The 25,898-nt window shown below is 37.1% G+C and overlaps 1 protein-coding gene across 11 annotated transcripts in view; it reads right to left on the minus strand.

Annotated features, from left to right (window-relative positions):
- The window catches only part of ctnnd2b (catenin (cadherin-associated protein), delta 2b), a 78,745-nt gene that overhangs the window by 19,182 nt on the left and 33,665 nt on the right, over window positions 1–25,898 (minus strand). For 4 of the 11 annotated variants that reach the window (XR_013797523.1, XM_079612012.1, XM_079612009.1 and 1 more), the window contains 9 exons: window positions 23,659–23,693; window positions 22,219–22,335; window positions 18,092–18,258; window positions 16,588–17,128; window positions 16,256–16,399; window positions 14,390–14,705; window positions 11,738–11,794; window positions 2,685–2,817; window positions 1,333–1,546 (listed from right to left, as the gene is read on the minus strand). Coding sequence is in view for 10 of the 11 variants with exons in the window: in XM_079612012.1 (XP_079468138.1) it covers window positions 1,333–1,546; window positions 2,685–2,817; window positions 11,738–11,794; window positions 14,390–14,705; window positions 16,256–16,399; window positions 16,588–17,128; window positions 18,092–18,258; window positions 22,219–22,335; window positions 23,659–23,693 (1,724 nt within the window). In the remaining variant the exon portion in view is untranslated. The remainder of the gene's footprint in view (window positions 1–1,332; window positions 1,547–2,684; window positions 2,818–11,737; window positions 11,795–14,389; window positions 14,706–16,255; window positions 16,400–16,587; window positions 17,129–18,091; window positions 18,259–22,218; window positions 22,336–23,658; window positions 23,694–25,898) is intronic. The other 7 variants (XM_079612016.1, XM_079612014.1, XM_079612018.1 and 4 more) reach the window with 4 other exon arrangements.

Raw genomic sequence — 25,898 nt, forward strand, 5'->3', positions numbered from 1 at the left:
GAGGACTCTTTGTCTTCTGTTCAGAACCGCTCTCAAACTTAAACATTAATTGTCTTTGAAAAAGCACAAATGGCTTCTCCCCTCTTTCCAAATGTTTCATCTAAAGTGATTACATGCACAGAGACATCGAGCTGTAATAAGCAAGTGCCACTCAGCTTCGTTCTTCCTATATTCAATTTGAAACATTTTAGATGTTTCTCCGAGCTCTGGATTCAGGAGGATGGTGATTTTTCAATTGATGGACATTTAGATTGCTCACCAGGCTGAAACACAAGGGAGCCGCAACGTCTTATTGAAGCGTCTCCCAACAATTCAGCATCTGACATTTATGAAATGCCTCAAAAAGCAAATTGCCGCCCAATTTTTCCGACATCTCACAGGAACTGTCTCTGTACCAGGAATATTTCTATAGGGGATTTAGAAGAGCCTTTGTCTTTTGTCAACGCGTCAAGACTCATTATACACAATTCCCTAAAGAGGCTATGCCAAGCACTGGTATTACCCTTAATTATTATAGCCCTAACCAATTAGGAGATCATTAACAAATCATTTAATGGGTAGTGGGGTCCACAGTAACAAGCGGATGATTCTAGGAGAGCTGATTAACAAATTGGGCCCAATTATAAGGAAGCCAGAGGTAGTGACAGAAAGGTCATATGCAATGTATTTGTATGCTGAACATGCAAAAAAAGGTGGTGAGGAAGGAAATAAAGATAGAGCGCATTCAAAGATAGGGCCAGACACCACGTCCTAATCAGGTGCCACACAAAAAAGACAGGACGTTTTGTTCACGCCCACTGTGAAATCTCATTGGTCCAATATCTCTTTTCATATTACTGCAAAATATACTTGAAATTTAGTGCCCTTCAAGTGGAGCTGGAAATATTGCAATTACAATTTCTGAGCATATGAATGACCAAACGGAGTCGTATTTAAAGCTGGGAAACTTGCAATTCTAGATGATACCAAAGTTGTCAAGTTGGAAGAGGTGTGTCAATTTAAACTCTTATCTATATACAGACTATAATATAATATAATATAATATAATGAAATGTGCAGTGCTAGGGGTGCTCCAGGAGAGGTTTGAAAAACCCAGGTTTAGGTGGCTTCTGTGTTTTTTTTCTAATTTGAATGTGTGGCATGTCGTAATAGAGAATGCCAACTCAAAGGTACAAGTTTCCCAGGTGCACTTAAAGGCAGCATAAGTTCTGCAGACTTTCCTCTTTCAGTGTGGACAAACAAATTACAAATTACTTCTCGCCAGTATCCCGTCACATCAGAGAACAAAGGGGAAGGAATGAGAAATAAATGTGCTTAATGTGTCCTGAGCACCTGTGAGCAGCTCTCTGATCTCCACGTCTGTCGTCTTGCGCAGGAGTCGCACGAGTGCAGGGATCCCACCGCAGTTCTTCAGAGCGATCTTGTTGTCGTCATTGGCCTTGCCATAAACCAGATTCCTAAGTGCGCCGCAAGCACTCCTGTGCACGTCAGTCATACGGTGATCCAACAAGTCCACCAGCAGCTGAATCCCACCCTGCCTTCGTATCTGATACACAGAGCCACACAAATATTAAACACATTGTAGACATTTTTATAAAAGTTTGCTTATCTAGTATATCTAGCCACCAGTCTGCTTATCTATCTTAATCAACAAGACTTCTTTTGTCAACCATCTCCATCAACATATACATGTGCACTATTGTTTAAAAGTGTGGTGTCAGTTAGATAAAGAAATAATAATAATAATACCTTTATGCAGCAATGGTGCATCAAAAGTGACAGTAAAAACACTGATCAAAATAAATTACGGTTTCCACAATTTTTAAGTTTTTAAATGTTAAGTTTTTAACATTTATTAAATGAACATAATTTATTAACGACCTGTCTATGTTGTCATCTTTCTAGTTTGGCTAGTTTCCACCAAGTGACGGATAAAGCGTTTTCTCCTTGTTAAAAGTTCATAAGCCTATATTTTGCTATCCTAATTATGGATTATAGTTGGCTGTATATCATTTTTTGGTAACACTTTATTAAAGTAGTTACAAATAATTTACAAACAATTATAGTTAATTCATAGTTAATATATTATAGTTTTTGCGAATATATTTATAGGATATATACAAATACTGAGTTCATTATTCATTGTCACTCTAATTAACTAAATTATTATTGTGTGTGTGTGATTAATGTATTTGTAAACAATTTAAGGAACACTGAATATGAATGCAATTCATTTCTAATAAAGGTTGGTTTAAAGCACTTAATTAATGACATTTTCCCATTTTCCATGACCTGTGAGAACTATTTACTCCTAATAACCAATTACCAGTTCCTTTACTACGAGGTAATTAAAGAATAATAATTGTGTTAACGTGATAATTAATGAAGAACTCACTGTGTGTTTATAGCCTACTCATATATTAACAATGTAGAGACTATAATTTATTAACTATGAATTAACTATAAACTAATAGTTTGTTAATGATGTGTAATTACTTTATTAATGTATACTTATTATAAAGTGTTTTTGGGTCACCAGTTGAAAACCACTGAGCCAGAATGACACTAACCAACATAAAACAGCCTGAACCAGCATGGAAATTCAAATGAAGCTGAAATCCCCACTGCAAGGATTTATTAGATTTATTAGCAGAATGTCTTTGATGTTGGTATGCAGGAGTTACCTCTGATTTGGTCTTGTTGTCTCCAAAGCACAAGTGCTGGAGGTAGGCGGCAGCATTGGACTGTACCGATGGAAACTGGTGCTGCAGCATTTGGATAACCTCCGGCAGTTCAGGATCCCTCCAGCCAAATTCCCTGAAGAGGCAAATATACACACAAAAGTGAACATCGAGAAGCTTTCACATAAAGAAACAATATAACATAAAAAAACATGTTTGTGAAGGTGTCTATCATAAAATGTAGCAGCATATTTCTCTTCTATGGTTTGTAAACATATTTTTTTTTATTCTCCTCTCTGGAGTCTCATCAAATCAACAAACTCTAACTTTCTACCAACATCTGTGATCTCCCTCTGTTACTTTTCTCCTTTGAAAATAGTTGAGTAATACTAATTAACATAGAAACGAATGCCACTAAACAATGGAAACAAATTAACCTCAAAATATGATGTATGACAGTGCTTGTAAGGAGAAAAAAAATAATGCATGAGAAACAAAGGTTTTACAGCTACCACACGTCAGCAATCATTTTTAAAATTCTGATTTTCATGCATTCTGCAGAGGAACGTCAGATCACGGGTAATCCATACAGACAATAGCATTCTCCCAGAAATGTCAGCTCTATCATGGGTATCAGTGACAGCTGTGCTATTGCCTAGAGCAGTCCTAAGGTGCCTGGAGAATATCTGCATTTCCTAAACCCCTGAGTCTGTCGACTCTGAGTATCAGTCAACACCATGATTTAGGTAAGCAGCAAAAACAAATTCAACATACCATCCTGATGTCTGCTGTGAAAAAACCATGCATACCGCATGAAGGCAAGAGAGGAGAACATTGTGTTTAACATTCATGTCTTTTTCTCCCTCTCTTTCTCAGACCAGCAAACTCTGTCTCTATGCTACAACCATTTCAGAGGCTGTCAAACAAGAGGAATCGATTCAAATGATACGATCCTGTATGAAAGAGATGGGGTGGTAATGATAGAAAGAGAACAAAAGGAAGGATGGAAGAGAAGAGAGGAAAAACAAGACATTGGTGGAGGCAGAGAGAAAATGCAATGCTGCCAAAAAGCAACATGATGGACAAACATTTCTGGGTAAGAGGCACCATGGGAAACATCTATTGTAGCATGTCCCATTTCTCTCTAGCACAACCAGTAAACCTGAGAGGGCAATTGCGGTCATGGAAAGAAAAATGCGATCCATTGGGAAAAGGTCAAAAAGGAGATAATCCTGAAAGATTGGCACTTTGTTTTCTCTCACTGTATCTTTGTTGCTTTTTATCATTGTTTAACCTTGAGAAATGAAGGCATCTTTAAATCACATCTCACTAAGCTCCAATGTTGAGGCTTTATTCACAAAAATAGGGAACCTAGTACATTACAGAGGGTCGGAATTGGCCAACAGCCCACAAACTCTCCAATGCATTAGATGCAATGACAGCAAGCTGTCATTAATCACAGGAGCGGGCTAATTGATAATGTTTGCGTAAATCAGTAATTAGAGCGTAACACAAAAATGGCTGTAAAACGGATGAAGTTTATATGGTAATCAATGTGGCGCTGTCACGCAAGCCAACTCTGGGTTAATTAGTGTAAGTAAATTTTTTGACAGAAGCTCTAAAACGACTCTGATAATTAACTAGTGCACTAAAGTGAAATTATTCACTCAATGTTTACCCCATGTAATTATAGATGGCAATAAAGCAAAAGGCTTGGCCCCTTGCGTTACCAGCTTCTGAGTTCTTCAAGAAGTGACATATGTGTTTAGTGAAACAAAAAGCTAAAGCTAGCTGCTTTGACAGTGAGCAGCTAAAGATAATACTTATAATATTGATAACACAACCAATAACATAATTCAACCATAAAAACCAAGCACCTTGTGAATGTGGTAGCAGTTCAATAAACAATAAGTTACTGCTGTGTAACTTACATATAAGAGACTGTCAATATTTTTGCTTTGCATATTTGTGCTTCATCATTTAAAATAGTTCCAAGTGAAGCCTCTGCAGAATTATATGTTGGATCTCTGATAAACACATATTAACTCAATGTTTTGAAAGAATTGGAACAAAACAAAAATTGATTCAAATGCAGAATTTGCCATTTTTTACACGAGTGGGAAATATATAATAATTATTTTAATTATTATTGTCATCATTAACACACTAGTTTGTACCGCAAATAGTTGTACTGTTTACTGCACTTCTAGTTATTATTCTAGTTGTTTACCTTTAGTGGCTAATGAATTGTAAATTCACAGAAAATAGCTTCCTCGGGCATTGAAAACTAAGGTGAATACACAGTCTTGTACCGGTCTTTTTCCCGATTTCCAACTGCTTTTCCCGATTTCCAACTGTTGGTTGTGTCATTGAAGATTTTTTATTAACGTAAAAAAGGAATGGGGAAATATCTTTGGTACCAAGGCCATTGAAGAAGTGGGCAGTCGCAGTTTTGCTCGACACCCATAGATAATGCAGCATCACAGCATGAAGGAATGCATACATAAGTGATGAGGACTAAACGTGTAGTAATGATTTAAATGTGCATAGCAGGGCACTCAGATTTATTAGATATTTGCTGCTCTAGAAACAGACTATATCATTTATGATTAAAGTCAGAATAGTAATGGCACCCTGCTCGTCCTCGTTCGCATCATTAAACCTGAATCATTCCCCAGCAGGCCAGTCCTACAGGAACACGCACATATGCAGAGTGCAAGCTGCTGCAGCCTGGTGACACTCCCTCCTCTCTGTCAGGTCTGTCACTGGCAGCCAAATCCTTAACCTCCCCATTATGACAATTAATGCCTGGGTGAAGCCACTCCCCCCACCACAGCTCCAGTCACTGTGACAGGCCGCTGAAGCAGGGATCAACCTACCATTAATCACCAAACATGAATAATCAAACGTCTGCTCAGAGCCCAGGCCTGCAAAAAAACGTCATCCCTTGCCAAAGCCGGAGAAGGATTTGGCTGGGAAGTGACTCATTCACGCTACAGAGAACAGAGAGCTCTTTCGTTATGTGCGCTCTCAGACTTGTGATTTCTCCCCTCGTGGTCTGATATGGAGAGATGCTGTGGGTGGGTGGCTGGTCTACTAATAAACCGTTTGTCCCTTAAACTTCACCTGCAGGATCCACCCCCTACAATTAAACTAAGCATTGACCTTCATTCTAACAGTCAGAAACGAAAAAAGGCTCTGTTCCAAATACCTAGTGTGCTGCCTACGTAGACAGTATTTTAAGGTATGCACACAGACTTTAACAAAAAGCAGGAGAATTAACATGTGTCCTTCTAGATAGGATGGGAAATTCATTGCTCAGTGAAAAAAATGAATCCAAAATGGTGGACGAGAAACTAATTCGATACTGAAAAGTAGAGATAAAAATAAAAAATGTATTTATTTGACCAAATATTTGTGCATGTGATGTATTTTTAGGCTTATTATCCAGTTAGCTTAAAATGCAAATAAAGAGTGCTGCAGATATGAGTTCTAAAACCCAGAAACAAGTAAACATTTTGAAAAAAAACTTGTTTCATTGTCCCAAAAGGTTTTTGGTTAAATACCTGAATTAAGGTCTGTGATGAACACAATCTCAAGATATTTACATATTTTCTTTAACTACATAAAATATACCAGAATTAACCCACTTTTATTTAAAAAATCATCTTCTCAACAATCTGCTTTTGCAGACTTGTCATGTTTACTCACACTTCTGCAAATGAATCTAAATCACTTTCCAACTTGAAGATTTTAAATATAGATTGAAATAATTGTCGGAAGCATGTAATGGTGACCATGCCATGCCAGCTGTGGTGTAGTTCTCTTATAGCTTCACTTTAGCTTTTTACTTCTGGCAGTTGTATTTAGGCTTCAAAATTCCTAAAAGTTGTGTTCATTTGAGAAGATTACCTTACAAAACATGTAAGAAGCCACAGAGCTTATTTTCTTCAATAACACAAAAATCCAATGGAAAAATCCTATTGGGAAGCAAGATGATGCTGGGTTGGCTTACAAAATTACGTCTATTAAACTCTATTGAGATCAACTTAGTCTTCTGTGGGAGGCTCTATTTGTGTGGTGCACAGAGTTGCTGCCTATGGGGGGTGTTCGAATTTGTGAGGTTCTATGACTGTTATGATGCTGCCTATATTTGCAGTGAGAAATGGGTCTTGTTGTCCATGGATTTATAAAAAGGTTTGCAAGGCATGCAGTCTGCAAATCCTTCAGCAGAGCTTGATGTAACATTTGAGCACTCACTGGATTGAGACAAACTCTCCTGTTTGTGACAGGTCTTTGTTTGAGCTTTTGTTCTGGTTCAGTCAGGTGAGCCTATCTTTCATCCCCATAGCTGAAACATTAACACCACAAAACCCAGCTTCATGCTGCAGCGCAAAAGCTGAAATAACCCACGGGGCCAGAGGAAGAAGAGGATAAGCCCCTTGTGGACCACTGAATGTTTTGTGGCATAAAAAACTGCCAAATAAAAGCATAATAAATTATGCATTCAAGATGCTTGACTGAGCATGATTATTAGAAATAGAGCGAATGGATTGATATTTTGAAAGGGATGCAGCAGAGGTAAATCTAATATAGTCTTTATGTGAGATGTACACGGATCCTCTTCAAAAAAGTAATAGTCAGTTTATTGGTAAGCAGCTAATGTGGGGCAACCACCAGCATACTATGATTGGATTTATTCTAAATTATTTCTTCATATTTCTTACAATCTTTATTATAATATATGAATATGTATAAAACACTGCAAGATAGTAACAACTCAGTCACAAATAACAATGTTAATATATAATCGTCAACAGTATGTTTTTCGTTATATGGATTGTCGATATTGAAATTCTGGCCTATACAATAAGACAATAATTATTTTCATATTATGGGCAATAACCAATTAATGGCTAATATAATAAATGTATAGTACTATGTAGTATAAACAACTAAAATAAATAGTTTGAATGTTGTATCGCAACATTATAATGTACAGTATTATAGAATAATACAAAATATTAAAGAAATAAAGAAGAATAAATATTCCTTTTGAAATTTCAACAAATGATAGAGAAATCATAGAGATATTTTGCTTTGTTATATGATTTAACTACAATTGTTTATCTTCACGGTATCTTTTCATCTAATCTCAATTATGCTTTTCTTTATGAGTAAAAATGTTTTTGGCAGTGATTTTATTAGCAAGTTTAAAGAGGCTCTATGTAGAATTCAGAAACCCTTGTTATTAGCAACACCGGTGGCCATTATGTGAACTGCAACTTATTGCTCACGCTCATGCACACGTAACGTACAAGAGACCGAACACGATTCAGTGCCTGGATATACTCATGGGAAAGTTATTTTTCGTTCTTTGCTAAGAAGTAAAATGAAGTTGGAAATACCTTTGCAGAGATATACTGTTAACAAACATCCAGACGCCGCTCACGCTGCTGAGAGCGATGTTTAAATATGTAAACATGTTCTGCAAGCTTTCCTCTCAGTCTCAATAACAAAAATGACAGAGGTGAGAAAACAGCAGTTAAGAAAGCATCTGATAATAGCGTTGTGGATAAGTTGGCGACAATTCACCGGTATCTTGTTGACAGGTGAGGCCATTAAACTGTTATGATAGTAAGATTATAAAGTAGGCCTATGTTTGAGACTATAGACTATCTAGATCTGGCTATGTGAGACTATAGTTTGAATTAATCCCTTTTCTTTGCATGACCCATTCACATTACAGTACAGAATAGCTCTTTTGGCATTATCCTGAACATTGTTTAAGCTTTCCTTTCATGTGTCATTGAACGGAAGCCTCTATATTCTCTACAGGCTTTCATAGACAACCTTGGAAATCAGGCAAGGCCTTGTTTTTTTTTCACGTTTCATTACAAGTTGTTCGCAATAAAAATGCGATTAATAAATGAAAATTCTTGCATATAGCCCTTTTAACAATGAACTCGATTAGTCCACTCTCTATCATGTCTTGCTCATAGACAGAAGTGGCATTACTAAGTGCCACATGTTCAAAGTGTGTCCAGCGCCAACACAACTGCCACACTGCAGGCCTGTTTGTATGTCATACAACTAGCTTCTGGCATTACAGGCAGATGAATAAAGAACGTACACATGCTGAGCAGAGTAAATAAGACCAGTCACCAGCCCATGTAATCACTGCAGCTCTAGCTTGTGGCTTAGCCGCTGAAGCGTGCACACTGTTAAAACAAACACCCTAATGAGCATAGAGCTCCTCTGTCCTCTCGGCTTGCTCCCTGGATTTCCTATTCAAACACGAGCAAAGCGCTGAATAAGCTTCACGCACATGAAACATGCACTTCATGCACTTCCATTCTGGTGCGTGCTTTTGTCTGAAAGAAAACGAGCGCTGTAACAACAACATGTGACAGCTCAATTAAAGACGGTGCGCATACAAAATAGATTCAGCAAGAATTGCGGGGTCATGGATAAAGGTGATGTTGAAATGCTTTTTTTCTATCCCAATTTAAAGGGATAGTCCAGCAAAAATTGAAAAATTCTGTCATAATTTACTCAACTTGTGTTGTTTCAAACCTGTGACTTTCTTTCTTCGGTGGAACATTCCATTTTAAGGAATTGTATAACTGTTTTGTAGATACAATGAAATTCAACTGGGTCCAAAAAAAAAAAAAAAATTGAGTCATTTATATTATGGACAATAGAAAACAAAAAGGGTTTGAAAGACATGATTGTGAGTAAATGTTGACAGAATCTTTACGATTCCTATCACTGACTACCACAACACAGCAATACCGGCTTGACCGTGAGTTTGGAGCAGAATTATCTGCTTGTCCAACCAACGGAAGATAGGGGGAATGTTTAGGAAAAATATTTGTAATTGTTTAGCAACTCCCTTTATGGATGTCAGTTGCACATTTTAGGGACATTTTATATTTAAAGTGGCAATGAATTCAAAATTGCCATTTCTTTTTTTATGTAATATGTTTATTATAAATTATTTATCCGTGGAGATCATTATTTCCCCCAGTAGGCCCTTTGATTAACATTCTTCTTTGGTCATGCACAACACTCCTGAGATACATTTAGTGGGCTGAACAATGTTTGTATAAATATATAATTTTCTTTTGATTTTTTTAGGGCAGGTTATGGTTAAGGTATTGTTTCAGAACCAACATTATGCACGTTCTACTTCAGTAAATCATGTTGTGTGGGGCAACTAACCAGCAGTCAGTTTGAGATTACAGATGGCTAATTCAGACAGCTCTCACCCTACAGTAGAACAAACCCATAATATACTGTTTTGACAGCCACAAGAGGAACTGGGAGCTGCTAACAGTCACATAAATATGATTTGTGCAGCCAGGAGAGCTAAGCTCTATCAAGGTGTGAACATGCGACCTGCAGTTGACCCCTTATTTAGGAAATAGTGGTCAACAGTGTTGTGGATTCAGCACACACATGCTTGAATGGTCCTGAGAGGCGGCTTGAACTGTCTGCAATGAGAGAGGTCAGTAAATGTCTCTGTCACATTCAGTGACCACTTCATCTTCTGCCACCCACTCAGAGCACAGATCAGAGAATCAACACTGCACTTCTCAGCATTAGACTATATTAATGCTTCCTCATGCCTGAACGAGGCAAATGCCTCTGACATTTTTAAACAAAACAGTCACATAAATTTGATTTCCACAAAATGGTCAAATAGATCTTATATTACTAGTATTATACTGGAATCAAAAGATTCCAGTGATGGCAAAGCTGAATTTTCAGCAGCCGTTATTCCAGTCTTCAGTGTCACATGATCCTTCAGAAATCATTCTAATATGGTAATTTTGTGCTCAAGAAACGTTTCTTGTTATTATCAATGTTGACAACAGTTGAGCTGCTTAATATTTTTGTGGAAATCATGATACTTTTTTTCAGGAATTTTTGATGCATAGAAAGCTCAAAAGAAATTTTGACAGAAACTGTGGCAAATGTTTGTAAGAGATGTTGCAAGTGTAGTCTCACTCAGTACACTTCAAAATGTCAACCTGAACTATATCCATCTTCTTGTTAAAGGTGCATTAAGCAACTTTTCATGTTAAAATACCCGTTTTTTAACCCATACATGCTTAAACAATTGCCTGATGGGCTGAATGAGCCCTTCTCTGATCACTGAGATTGTCTCTATAATCCTGTAAAGTAAAATAAATAAGAGGGATTCGGGCAGGAATTTTAGACTGGGCGTGACGTCATGCGCGTTCACGGCACGCTCACATAGCTATGTCTGGCAGGTTTGTGTATTCGCCGGCATTCTCCGTAGAAGATGGATTGTAAGAGACCTGCTTGTAGTTCATTTCAAACACCAAAGCAAACTCCACGTAAGATAAAAAAAAGAAAACTTTTGTCTAGTGCGTGCACATCTCTGGCTGCAGTTTCGCTTGCCGCCAGAGGTGGCATAGTTCTGCAAAAACTCAGAATCCTGCGCTATGCACCTTTAACAAGTTTGGTTGCCAATACAGTGATTCAATTATGCACAATGTGGTACACAACAATACAATCATGGCTGTTGCTTGCATTGAAAAGAAGACAATGGTGTTAAATAAAAGTAAAAAAGGATAATAAGCATGCTTTAACATAAAATGATAACAAAACGATGAATAACAACACAACAGGAGACACGCACACACGCACACACACAATGTGATGCTTTGCAGCAATGAACAAACTCTTGTTACCTATGAAGTCACCTATCACTCCTTCTGGAAAAGCCAACAGAGATCAGAACATATGTTCTTCATGTAACGATTATTTTCTATCACTCCATAAATCTGATCAATCAAAAATGACTTTAGACTTGACCACAAATTAACCTTTCTGTGGATGAATAAAGGCCTAGCGCTCTTCTTGTAAACACAATGCGGAAGTGTTGGAAGGAAATCCATAAAAAACATATTCTGTAAAGCAAAGCTTGTCTCAACACAGTCATGCTGCCCAGGCATATGATGTTGAGTAGAGAGGAGAACAGTGCTTTTGTGGATGAGAAGAAATGTAAATAAATGTTGGATTACTTTGTCATTCTTTGCTCGGCTTGATTTTGATTCCAGACAAGGAATTCAGGGTCGTACCTATCAGGAGACAGGCAGAGAGAGAGACAGGGTAGGTGTCTAGCACAAAGGGATTTGACATTTTAAAAATAATATTTTTACGTTTAGCTGTCTTCTTGCTGCTGCATGAACATATTACACATTTGACTGTCAACATGCACTATAAAGCTTATTTGTTGCTGGTTTTTATTAAAGAGGGGTCTCACATAATGGAAAATGACTCCCATCCATATAATTCCAGTGTGAACCAGACAGTATAGACTGCAATAGCTTATTTTTGGGTGAGATCAGGTTTCACATTTCCAGTCAGTGCAAATACTGATATTTGTTAATTCCTCTGCATTCTACTTTTAGAGAAGAAAAAAATAGAAGAAGAAAATACATTTCTCAAGACAATCATCTAGATCAGGGGTTTTCAACCTTATGTTATTAATTGAACACTACAACAATAAATAACACAATGCGGAATTTGTCATTATTACTTTTCATTCTGCTTTCTAAAGACTGTTTTGAAATGTTTCCATTGAGGAAATAAAAACTGAACATTAATTTAAATTGAATTTAAATAGTTTTTGTAAGGTTTATATTTATATGTTTTTGTCCAATATTAATATAACGGTGAGTAAAAAAAATGCTGCCAACTCAATACGAAGTAAATACTGTCCAAATAATTTGTTTTGGCTTCAGAACAATGACAATATAAAATCTATTTAATTTTGGAAACTTGTTTCTTATGTAATAGCACTAATATTACTGTACAAATATTTCACACATTAAAAACTGTTATTTACAAGAAAATGTATTTTTATATTTATGGGTCCTTGGTGTCAAAGTTTGAATGCCTCTGATCTAGATGTTCCTGTTTCTTCATAAGATGTACAAGATGTTATAATGCAGTGTCTTGTGTATATACAATATTTTGAAACAAATTATTTTTTTAGTGAAACAAATGCTGTTTCACATATCATTTGCAAGGATTTTGGTGATAAACTGCGGCCGGTATGGTTGCCAGACCCACCCTTTAATATACCAAACACTATTAGTGAACCAAAGATAACAGACGACATTGTTTGACATGTTCTGAAACAGTTTGAAATTGTCTGTGCATATCTGTGCATTTGTTTGCAGCCAGTAAATGCAATGCATCACACGTCATACCACCTCCACCATAACCACTAGCAGTGAGAAGACATGGGAGAAAAACAAAAGAATGAGGGGTCAACAGAAGGGATGGCAAAAATCAACTAAAACAAGGTCAAATCAGCAGAAAAAGCAAGCAAACAAAAAAAAGAGAGAAGTCATACAGTACTTAAGTTCACAAGAGATGATCGTCAATGGCCTCTCAGCACATCAAATTAATGTCACAGGATAAAACCAAAAATATGCTTAATATTACCAATATAAAGATAGAGTGAAAAGGTGGAACTGACTACCATTCTATAAAATAATGTGCTATCGTTGCTGAAGTATGTTTACTTTTGTGACAAATGTGCCATAGGTTTTTGTGATTTTGGATTTTGTTAGTATAAAGTACACAGGCAATCTGAGGTACTACAGGAAGTGAGGTCATGTGAAGTCTGATTCATGCTGTAGAGGAGAGTGGAAAAAGATGTGTCACCCCGATAATCACGCAAACTGCCCATTTATTCATTTATTTGTACATGTGACCATATATTTGAAAAGAGCCAATCATATACAGATGATGGTGATTGAAAGATGCAGATAAATAGTGAGGATTTTCATTTTAAAATATATTTAAAATGGATACATTTTAATTGTATAAAACTATGAAATTTCTTTAGTAAAATAATAATTAGGTACATTACCGTTCAAAAGTTCGGGGTCAGTCTTTTTATTTTATTTTACTTTCATTAATTCAGCAAGGATGCATTAAATTGATAAAAAGAGAAAAAGATATTCAAAATTCTATTTTATTAAGAATCATCAAAGAATCCTGAAGAAATCATGGTTTTCACAAAAATATTCAGCAGCAGAACTGTTTTCAACATTGTAAATAAAAAATGTTTCTTGAGTCACAAAGCACCGTAATATAATCATTTTTGAAGTACTGGAATAATCTCAGTTGAAATGTAGCTAATTTCCTCTTTGCTATCACAGGAATACATTACATTTTAAAATTGAAATTATTTTGATTGTAATAATATTTCACTATATTGTTTTTTACTGTATTTATGATCAAATAAATGCAGCCTTGGTAAGCATAAGAGACTTCTTTCAAAAACATAACAAATTCCTACAAACCCTACACCTTTGAACGGTACCATATCTCTGGAACAAAGTCTGTCAGATGCTTTGTAATACTGATTACTGACTTTTTTTTTCTTTTCTTTTCTATTTTGGATTCACTTGCCATTAGACATTCTGAAATGACATTAGCTGTATTAGTTCTCATTTCTCCTTGCCCAAGCACAACTTAAACTTAACAGGGACACAGCTTACACCACTCTCCCCAACAATGTCTTCATTGACAACTTGTGCATGTGAAGCTCTATTTGATTTGTAAATCACACAGCACGTCAATTCGGCTCTAATTCTCACTAACCGGGTCAGATCTCCGTGTGCCGTTCTTTCAAGATGTACAATGGGAGGACTCACCTGGGGTCCTTCTGGATGCTGTCCACAGAGGGCGACCTGACCAGGGTAGCTTCCGGGGGCAAAGCAGGCCCCGATTTGCTGTAGGGTGAGTCTGTGGAGGGGCAGAACTGTAGTGTACGGTAGGGGTTGGCATAGTCGGCGGTGGAGGCACCAGGGCCAGTAGCGTAGCCGGAACGCGGGAATGTTCCCGTGGCGTTCTGGCTTCCAGTGCGCTGCAAGGGTATGGAGTCAACACCGGGAGAGGAAGGGGCTACAACAGGAGAGTAGGGACAGAGCAGAAAGTTCAGGACCTGGTCACAAAACTGGTTCATTGGATCTTTGGGTGCAGCAAAAGGTGGAACAATTTGACATGTTGACCAGGTATTACAATCAAAAGAGAGAAGGAGGAGGACAGAAGGAGCAAAACAAAAAAGAAAGGATGTTAAACCAACGAAATAACAAACTGGCCCATAATGATAGCTCTTCAGTAGGTGCTTTATTAGCTTGTCTGAGTGTCAATGCAAAACAGTTTTTTTCTCTCTGGCCTGCTTTTGTTCAGATTTGAATAGCTACCCAGAAACCACCACTGAGGGCTGTTCTTCCTGACGGCAGAGTTTTCCAGCTGACTGGAGCTCAGAGCCGTGCTGGAAACATTCCCGCTTTAAAATCAACACGAACATTTACTTCTTCTTCTTTTTTTGCACAAGCCTGGTGCGCACGATTCCTCTATTCAAAATGTTATAAATAAAAAAGTAATCTTTTCTATCTTTATTTCATTTAATTAATTTATGTCAGCACCAAAGGCAATTATCATGGTAAAACCTGTGTAGTTTAAAACACAATGACAAGCAATAGACAAACTCTTACAGCATACAAATTTGTATAAGATACCTAAATTTGATATCTGAAAATTTCACACACAAAAAAAAATCCTGGTGACCTTTTTAAAAAAACATCTTGTAAATCTTTTACATGACGTCACCATTCCCTTTTATTTTTCAAAGTTTCCTTTTCTAGCTCCCTTCTATGGTATGTAATGTCCACTTTTCACAACCAATCAATTCTGAATTCATACCCTATCCCATAGCATAATCCATATTCGGTTTGACCCGGAAATACATATTACGAACAGCATTTGATGTTTACTTTCAATACCAGTCAGGTACAACTTGCAGTCAAGTTTGATTGCAAAGGTTCAAGGTATAGTTCACCCAAAATTTAGAATGCTACCATTTACTCGCCCTCATGCCATGCTTAATGTATAACTTTCTTTCATCTGTGGAACATAAAAGCAGATATTTTGAAAAGCGCTGGGGTCAAAAACAAACATGGACCCCACTGACTATCTTTGTACAAACAAAAAAACAGACATTGTTCAAAATAGTTTCCTTTATGTTCCACAGAAGAAAGAAAGTCATGCAGGTTTGAAACAACATGAGGGTGAGTGAATGAATTATTTTTGACTGAACTGCTCCTTTTCCTTGCATACCTGCTTGTTATGGTTGTACAATTAGAAACCTATTTAGCCTGCAAAAGTGTAATATAAGTGTAGGAACATCTGTGCTTTTATAGTTTATAGTTGTAATCATATATTACATTCAGCTCAACTGATAAAACAAAATGTGAACGCAAGTACATTTACTTTAAAACCTTTAAAGCAAAACTAGTTACTATCTGATACTGTTAAAGTGATGATGTCTGGTTGCTCACAGCTATTAATTGGGCACTTGGGAAAACACTTGTATTTTGAACAAAAATAAAGCTGAAACAAGCCTCTTATTTCATAAATGCACAGTCTGTACAAGAGCCATTAGGTTCTAGAATCTAGATGAAAAGATTTTGTTGTTGACTTTAAATTGTTAGATAACCTGATGTCTGCCATCTTACCCTGGCCTTGGTTGAAGTTTCTCAGGGGGGCTTTCTGATAGACTCTGTCCTCATAAATGGGGTCGATGTGGTGCTCAGGAGACTGCAGGGGTCTGAGCTCTGAGCCAAGGTGACTGTGCTGACTGCTGTACGAACCCCTAGAACCTACATCATGGACAAAGGCAGGTTCTCAAGCACAAAGATGCTATAAATGTACAATAGTGTCAAATTCTTATCCCCATGTTGATGATATCAAACACCCGCTAAGAGTGAAAATAACCAGTGCTTACTGTATGTGTTTTTGGTAGTGCTACTACTAAACGGACAGGCTGTATCCGGCAAAGAGTACTGACCTGCCAGACTGCCAGGTCTCTGGAGTGTGGCGTTGGCGTACAGATCATGAGAGATTTTGTACTGATCGGTGGTGTGCAGCATTCTCTTGGTGGGGGACAGAGTGGCGTAGCTTCCTACTGCAGCGCTGAGCTGGTGTAGCGGAGACGAGCTGGAGCCATTGCCCGGTCCGACCATGTGCAGTGGTGAAGAGGACGACCCTCCTCCCACCGCCATGTTGATGGGAGAGCTGGTGCTGTAGGACTTGGCTAGCCGGCTCGGGGACTGCTTGGGCGACGACACCCGCGCCAGAGTGGCGTAGCTGGGCATGTCGGAGGCTGAGCCCAGCCTCTGCAGTTTGGAGGGGGAGCCCAAAGCCTGCATGGAAAAGGGAGAGCTCACTCGCTGGGCTGGTAGAGTGGAGCAGGAATAGTTTACAGGGGCTGTTGGCGGATCGTCAGGCATGTGGAATGCACTGCCATGACTCTGGGCAAACGAGTCTCGAGAATGGGCCCGGGCGGCTGTCTCTCTGGCAGCCAGCTGGGCAACACGATTAGACGTCACCTGGAGGTAAGTGACATGTAAAGAGCTAGAATTTCACTCATCTAGGAGCTATGAGCTAAGTGATGGTGACCGACATGATATTTTCAAAGGGAAAAAGGGGTGAATTCGCTAAATGCTTGCGCCACTTTTTAGCATGTAGTAATTCAGTAGAAAAACACCTCGCAGTCTAGTATAAATGCAAATGAGTATTACAGTGAAGTCATTCTTTTGAATTCATCTGAATTCACTGCACTGTTAATCTTTTCAATGAAATTACTAACAAAAATGTTTGTTTCCGAAAAATGAAAAGAGTGCATCATGATGAACAATTTGTATACTACTGACGAAAATATGAAGAAAATAACTCCACACTGACAATGTTTTTTCATGTTTTTGTTAAAAGTTTACGGAGCCCCGCACATGATATGTAGAGAAAAAAATCTACATATTAATTTGTTCCCTCATTTTAGAGAAATTGTGGTACTAATTTGTGATAGTACGGATTTGTACAACAAGGACATGTTTAAACTAACATGAGAGAACGAATTAATAAAACGTTACCAGAAAGTCGTGGGAATGAGTTCTTAATTTTTTAGCCACAATATCTATTTTTTTTCCACACGTCATACATCTGTGTGCAGTGCAGTGTTATTTTTATAAATAAAATATTATTTAATATATAAAATATTTTAATATTCTAAAATGAATGAATGACTACGTAAAAATGACTAAAATTAATGAATATGACAATGAAATTGACTAAATTTAAAGAATGTTTTCATCAAAAGGCAAAGGCCATGACTGAACAAAAAGTGTGAAAATTAACACTGATCAGAGACTAAATAAATGAAGGCAGCACATGCACATAAACGGCACTATTAGCAGACGCAATTCTTAGTGAATTCCCCCAGAGGCTCTTCTCGTCAAAACAGGTGGCAAATAACAGTTTAAGACAAAAGTTTTTAAAAAGAGATGAATCCCCACCTGATTATAGCTATGTAAGGCTCCTCCCACCTGACCACTGCGTGGGGGCTGGGAGGCCGACAGGTCGCCGAGGGCCAGGGTCTGGTTGCTATGGTAACTGACTGGATAGGGAAAGGTGCCCTCTTGATTATTAAGCTGCAAAGCACTCTGAGAGAGGATGCCTGGTCCTGTGAAGGGGGAATTTGGGAGAAAGAGAAATACTATTAGTTTGACAATCACTTTTTCTATATCCAACAGAGATGAAGAATTTCAGTTGGTCTTCTTTATTTGCATACTGAATTGTCTTTGGTTTTGTCATCTTTGCATATATTTAACTCTTTGCATATATTTAACTCTGACTGTTGATTCTTGTGTGCAGCTAACAGAAAACAAGATGCATGATGATTGCCATGACAATGTCAAATCGGAATGAATCAGCATTACATTTACATAGATTCAAAGCCTAAAATCTAAACTTGCCTTACAAGCTCAGGTATTTCCTTCAGGAGATGCAAATCTTGTTACCCTCTCTTCTCTGTCCATATAATTCCCCTCACCTCATTTTACCTTCGTAAAATTGGTTAATTGCTTTACCATTTCATCTCATATTCTTTCATTGTCTTCCAGCCTCCATCCACAGTACTTCTCTGTTTTACTTTATTTTATACTGCTCATTATTTCAAGCCTCACAGTGAGTAGATGGACAGAAAAGGCATGCATAATTAATCACTGCTGGAAGACACTCAATGAGCACACATTCAGGAAAATGGGGTCAGCATGAACAGAAATCGCAGTCCCTTCTCTTTGCTCGGCCCTCCTGTGAAGACAGCCTGACACTGTACCAAATAGCAGTGATTCCCAGTCCTGTTTAGTCTTACAGTATGTCACCCACAGTCACAGTAATAAGGCACAGGTACTCTTAGAAAGGTGTTCCTTTGAACTCATCATTCAGAATTATCATAATATTTTTTTTGAACTGGACACTATCATGATTCACTTTGAAACAAAAAAATCTTACTGTTGGGGAAAACCAACTGATGTTTGACTCACCAACTGAAGTAGTTTGAGAAGCTGTAAAAACTTTATAAATGTATTTAGTTTATATAACCAAAAAAAAAAAAAATGTTAATAAAATACTTGTAGTTGGAATTTAAATATAGCTTTTGACCATATTCATTTAAAATCATACATATATAGTATAGTGTACATTCATATATTTATATTTATATTTAACATTCATATACTGTATACACTACTGTTCAAAAGTGTGAGGTAATATTTACGGTATCTTTAATATTTACGGTATCTAAGAAATTAATACTTTTCTTCTCCATGGATCGATTAAACTCATTAAAAGTGACAGTAAAGACTAATAATGTTACAAAAAAAGAAAAAGATGCTGTTTTCAGCATTGGTAAAACTTAGAAATGTTTCTTAAGCAGCAAATCAGCATATTAGAATGATTTCTGAAGGATCGTGTGACACTGAAGACTAATAATTGTGCTGAAAATTCAGCTTTGATTTCAAATATGTTAAAATACAAAACAGCTATTTTAAATTGTAATAATACTTTATAATGCTACTGTTTTTACTGGTGAGCATAAAATACAACATTTTAAAAACAAAAAAATCTCAATGACCCGAACTTCTGAAAATAGTGCATATTATTAACAACTTTTTTATCAATTAAAGGGATAGTTCACTTTAAAATGAAAATTCTGTCATATACTCACCCTCAAGTTGTTTCAAACCTGTATTTCTTTCTTCTGCTGAACACAAAGGAAGATATTTTGAAGAATGTCGGTAACCATTGACTTCCATATAGTATTTGTTTTCCCTACTATGGAAGTCAATGGGACCATTGCACCATTGAACTGTTTGGTTACTGACATTCTTCAAAATATCTTCCTTTGTGTTCAGCAGAAGAAAGAAATTCATACAGGTTTGAAACAACTTGAGGGTGAGTATATGATGACAGAATTTTCATTTTAAAGTGAACTATCCCTTTAATAAACCAATCATCAAAATTATTGTCAATTTCAGTCCTATTTTAAAGCACAAAGCACAATCCAAATTTCTGTACCCTCGTGGTTTGTACCCGTTTGGCAATCACTGCCATAAAGCAGCACATATCACCTGTGTGCACAGACATGAATTTAAATGCCGTTTAATCTCCGACAGTCTGCAAAGTCGATCGTGATGGTGTGTGGTTGTGTGTCGTGTTAACCGAAGCTTATTGCTGCACTGTCAGGGCATGTTTCTCCTCTTCTGAGGATGTCTGACAGCACCAAAAGATGTTGCATCTTTTAAAGAGATGCCAAGTTAAAATGGCCTGACAGAGCATTAATCTCTGTTTACAAAACATCTACATGCCACAAGATGCTGTAAGATGAATCAAAATGATAAAACAGCTTATTTGAGTGATATTCACATGCTATATTTTCATCTGTGATGCTGTTTCAAAAAAAAAAAAACGGGCCACAAGTATGAAGATAAAAAAAAAACAAGAAAGGCCTGTGGTCTATGAAAAGATTTCCCATAAATGGACACACAAACACACACACAGACTATGTGACAGTGCGACTTCACAACCATTGAAGATGATAACTGGGTCATTTCAGATGGGTCATTTCAAATGACCCAGTAATATCAGAAACTGGCTGACTGCGGTTATTGAAAATGGCTGGAGTTTACTATAACCACTTTAGCCACTATCAGATTCAAAAGAGGCACATTTACAGTAAGAGCTAAAAGTTTCATAAATGCAGTCTCAACCCAAGCGTCTCAGACATCTTAAGATGCCATTTGCTGCCAGACAGAGTGGTAGTGCGGTGGAAGATCTGTGTCCAGGTGGCTGGTCACTTATCTTTTTGGGTGTGGGGTTTTATCTGCACACTATATGACCTGCATTTTAGATCAGAGCTGATACATATTTCAGCTGAATTCTATTTATAACTCACAGCTAGAGAGAGTGAAACCACTACAAGCAAGTAAATAAATACAAAATATACTGTCTTGTGAGATGGTTCATTAAAAACCATTAAGGGTCCATGTACAGTACACTGATTTATTTAGCAGTTTGTTCAATATTTCATGTTCTATGATGCTTTGAAGTTTCCTGTAGTTTAGTTTGCTTACTTACAGCTATGTAAAACATTACTGAATGTTGTATTAATCAGATTAGTCAGGTATTGACACCAATGGCTAGTGAAAGTTATGTGTAATAATTAAAACTAGATTAAAACCAGCTGTAGATATTGGAGTAATGATCAGAAACCAAGATAAATATAAGTATAGTGCACTTTGAAATGTATATTTAACTTTTAGAAGTACACTAGCATGCTGACTGCTTCAAAGTACATGAACATGGAATAAAAGCCTCTTATGCTTTGGTGAGCATAAGAGACTAAATTCTTTAAAAAAAAAAAAAAAAAAAAAAAAGACCCCAAAGTTTTGAAAGGTGATGTATGTCTACTGTACCTGATCTAACCCCTTCAGAAATTATTTTTGTATGTATAACATTTTATATTGGTGCTAAATCTGTCATTTTAAATAATATTTTATGTTAATGTAACCAATTAATTAAGAACCAAACCAAACGTTGGGCTAAAAATAAATAAAAAAATTTAACTCAACGTCAGGTTTTGTCCATATTTGACAAACCAAGCATTTTTTAGAGTGTACACTATACACTATATATTTTTACACTATATCTCAACCTCCTTTAAACACTGAAAAACTGAGCCTTTGAAAAATATCATATTTAATCAGTTCAGATGAAGTCTGATATTCTCAACAGGGTGAATATACTTGTTTCCTTAAAAACTCTGTTGAGAAATCACCCGTAATTCATGCATTAAGCTACTAGCATGCATAATAAGGGAGATAGGGAGGTTAACTGATGAATTTCACAAAGCTGGAGAATATAGCAAGCTCATGTGAATACACTCTACAGAGCAACACCTGCAAGCTCATATTATGGGCTGTTACACATGCATTTCTGATTAAGAACCCTCAGAGAATGTAAATTATCAATCATTTCAGCTTAAGATCACAACTCTGCGGGATCAGAACATTTAGGAGTCATTAACATAGTTCAGTCTCAGTAATTTCTTAATTGTGTTCCAGCATTTAAAAGTGCTCCTTACTTTCGCCTGTAGTGAATTCCTGTGCATCCAGAATACCAGACTCTTGAAGAGATCGGATGCAGGAATCTACAAGTTCCAGACCTGTGGTGAGCTCCTCCTCTATATCCTTCTGTCCGTCTGTGAACAAAAACATGAGAGGTAACTTCATCTAGCAGGCGTTTGATACAACTAGAATTACCTAAGGCAAAAAATAAAGCAGCTCCCTCCCTACAATAAGTGTTTCAATATTCTGGTAGTCACCCAGCAAGGACTAAATGTTTTACAATGTTGACTGCAGTTAAGTTAAGCTGAAATAAAATGCTTTAAAAAAACATTCTAGAAATAACACCTATAATTTAAAACTGTAAAAATGTTTTATTTACGTTTTGAAATCTGTACAACTGAATGAGACATTTAAAAAATGCAGTGAAAATATTTGTATTTACAGAATGAAGGTTTATGACCAAAAAACAAAAATATGCAAGTTATTCAGACTACTTGATTCATATAGGGTAGCCTATGAACATTTATATAAAAACTGGATTAAAAAATACATTTTAAAGAAATATGAAAAAAAGACACCACTTGAGTCTTGTATTTGATCTCTATATGTATCCGAAGCATTGTGACAATGCATGTTATGTTTAAAAAAAAAACCCCCACCCCATCTGACATAATTAGGCCAATTCACACTGTACTGACAGACGGTGACCAATGTGCACAATCACCAGATTACAGTATGTCACTTCTCAGACATTCCACGACACGACAAATGCTGATTGAACATGAAAACAAGCGCCGTCCAATGCCAACAGATGCCAACAGAAAGTATCTGGTGCCATTCGTCGGCGTCTGTCGGTTCGGTGTGAATTGGCCTTAAATTATACTGAATAAAATGGTATCACAACCTTTTCACAAAATTTTCATAATGTAGTTGTAGTAGTCCTATTTTGAAGGCCAAAACTGGCATGAACTATATAACCATACAAATTTAAAGTACAAAACCAACCACTGAGGAATCTACTAAATAATTTTCTATTTGAACTAGCCTGCATGAAAATGAGATGCTTAAGCTGGTTTTGTTTTGATTCTTCATCAAGAACCCAGTATTTTAAAGAGTGTGGCGTGACCGCAAGCTCATGAATCATTTATGTGCTGCACTGCTCCTGCTCTTCAATCTCAGCCTCTCCTCTGTGTTTTATGTTCTGGAAGGCAGAGGTTGTCATCTTTGGCTAACGTTTTGCTGTAGCACAATCAATACAGTCAAAAGTCAACATGTTTCACTCTGACATGCACTGTTTACCACGTGGGCAGCTAGATTATGACAACTGTCAAAACGCATTTTAGAAGCTGCTCTTCATACAACCTTCACCTTCTTGTAAGGTTTCAAATCATGGATTTCAAAACGAAGGGCTGAAGAGCAAGAAGATTCTCATTTTAGCAGGAAAACAGTTCAGTTACCTTGGTTGTTCCAGCGAAACTTCTCATCTGCAGAACTGGAGGATTAAGGATAGAAAAGATTTAGATGCATCGTCAACACAAACACTGAAGTGATCATAATATTTTTTATGGTAAAGTAGACACAAGAGCATCAGTAAGGTCAGGCATGATGGCATTTTATCCCAACTGTGTTCAATGCTTCAGACTCAGTGAACAATTCCTTCATGGACGTAGCTTTCTGCATAGGATTATGTCACACTGGAAGGGCCCAATTTTACAGTAAATGTTTGTCTAAGGAGATTGTACGGCTGTATGCGTGATTTTATGCACCTGTTATTGAGGGATATATAAGTGAAATAGACATCTGCCATAACTTTGGAATCAGTAACAGAAAACGTAATGATATTTTGCAATATTACTGATTTTACTGTATTTTTATTACATAAATGCAGCATTGGTGAGAGTAAGAAACTTACCGACCCCAAAATACTTTTGGCTATGTGACTAAATAAATACTTTGGCTTCCATGAACTACTAGTATAGCTGTTTGCCCATCAAATTCATAAATCTATTTGCAGACTTTCTGAATCACATAACTCGATCAATGAAGTATCATCTCTGTTGTAGAACACACAAACAGTAGCTATGATGATTATGGATTGGGTGGAAATGAAGGCTTGAGGAAGAACGTCGAGTCACATACCCCTAATCAATGTCCGGGTTTGCCAACACGTGGTATATAGTGGCCTGCCGTACCCGTAACGCTATCAGGAGGCTAAACGCTCACCCATTGTCCTTGGATCCTTACAGCAGCTGCTAAATCACTCTATTGATTTTCTTCCGGCGAGTGTGTAAGGATTCATTTTGTGAGGCTGTCTGTGTTTGTGCGGGGGGTGACGAATCGCAGAAGAAAACAAAACGCCACATGTTAATAGGGCCACGGCGTTGTTCTCCTAAAACCCATTCATCACCGATTCTTTCGCGAACAATGCATAGACAGAGACAGGCTCCCTGAGAGTGAGTAACAGAGATGAGCCACAAGGCATTTTTTGACGAACCCCCGTTTTAATGAGTGTGTCGACCTGCTTTCAAACAAGCATTAACTGTTTTCATCCTAATAGCTCCCTATAAAAGACAATTACTGGCTAAATATGTCAGGTAATTACAAGCAAAATAAATAAATAAGTCCTCTAAGGTAGATGAACACTGATTCAGTTGTGAGATATGATTATGAGTGCCTACAACACAAAATAAATAAATAAAAAAACAACTAATTGTTCCCATTGGCTGGAAATTGTCGTTCAATTTCCAGTATGCTATAAGACTGACAATTGTGATATCACTCTCGAAGACATCTGGCTAGATAACATCACATTGGTGGCACAGAATGAGTCTGTCTTCATGGGGATCATTAAAGCCTTTAGGGATGAAGATATTTTTCTCTCTCAAGATAATTACCTTGAGAATAATGACATGACAGATGAGGCAATCACAGCTGTGGGTCATTGTGTGGTCAGTAGTTAATCACTGTTCTTTATGTGCTCTATTTCCATATTGACTCAACATATTAGCTGAAACACTTGGAGCAATGTGATTTTCGATCATTACAATTAGCACTCTGATTTAGTGTTCTTTGCCTCCATTCTGGCCAAATTTAATTGTCTACTGTCACCATTATGTTCAGTTTGTTTAGTAATCATGGACTTTTAGTTTGTATTCACTAAGTTTCTGTCTCCCTTTGTTCCCGCCACTCCTTGGTTGTCATGGTTTCTGTCATTATGAGTTTGTTTGTATCAGCTGTGTGTCATTGATTGCCTTGTTTTAGTTCCTATTTAAAGAGCAATGTGCAGGTTGAATTTATAACTGAATTAATACTTGACATTGTCTGAATATATTGTCGTACCTTCATTCAGTGTCCGTTTGCGTTTAGTGTGTGTTGCTCATGCAGTACAATAATTGCTGGGTCACCCTAGTAATTGAGATGCAGACAGTCTCCTTGTCTCCTTGTCTCTCAGTCACCAGACTAGGTTTAAGTCTACATGGTTAGGCTAAAGTCAAACAGTCCGTGCTTATAACTGAACTTGGGCAGCAGAAGAAGCTTTCATCACTTCTTAAGCCAGACAGATTGTCTGTGTTGTGTATTTCAATTATTAATTACTATTAAAACTTTGTGTTGGAACTCTATTGTTCTTCTTTGTCTGTTATATAATTATTCATAAGATATAAATATCTTCTTGGTTTGTAAACAACAAACAACTGCT

This window comes from Phoxinus phoxinus (assembly GCF_949152265.1).
Source record: "Phoxinus phoxinus genome assembly, chromosome: 5".
NCBI classification, from domain to species: Eukaryota; Metazoa; Chordata; class Actinopteri; order Cypriniformes; family Leuciscidae; genus Phoxinus; species Phoxinus phoxinus.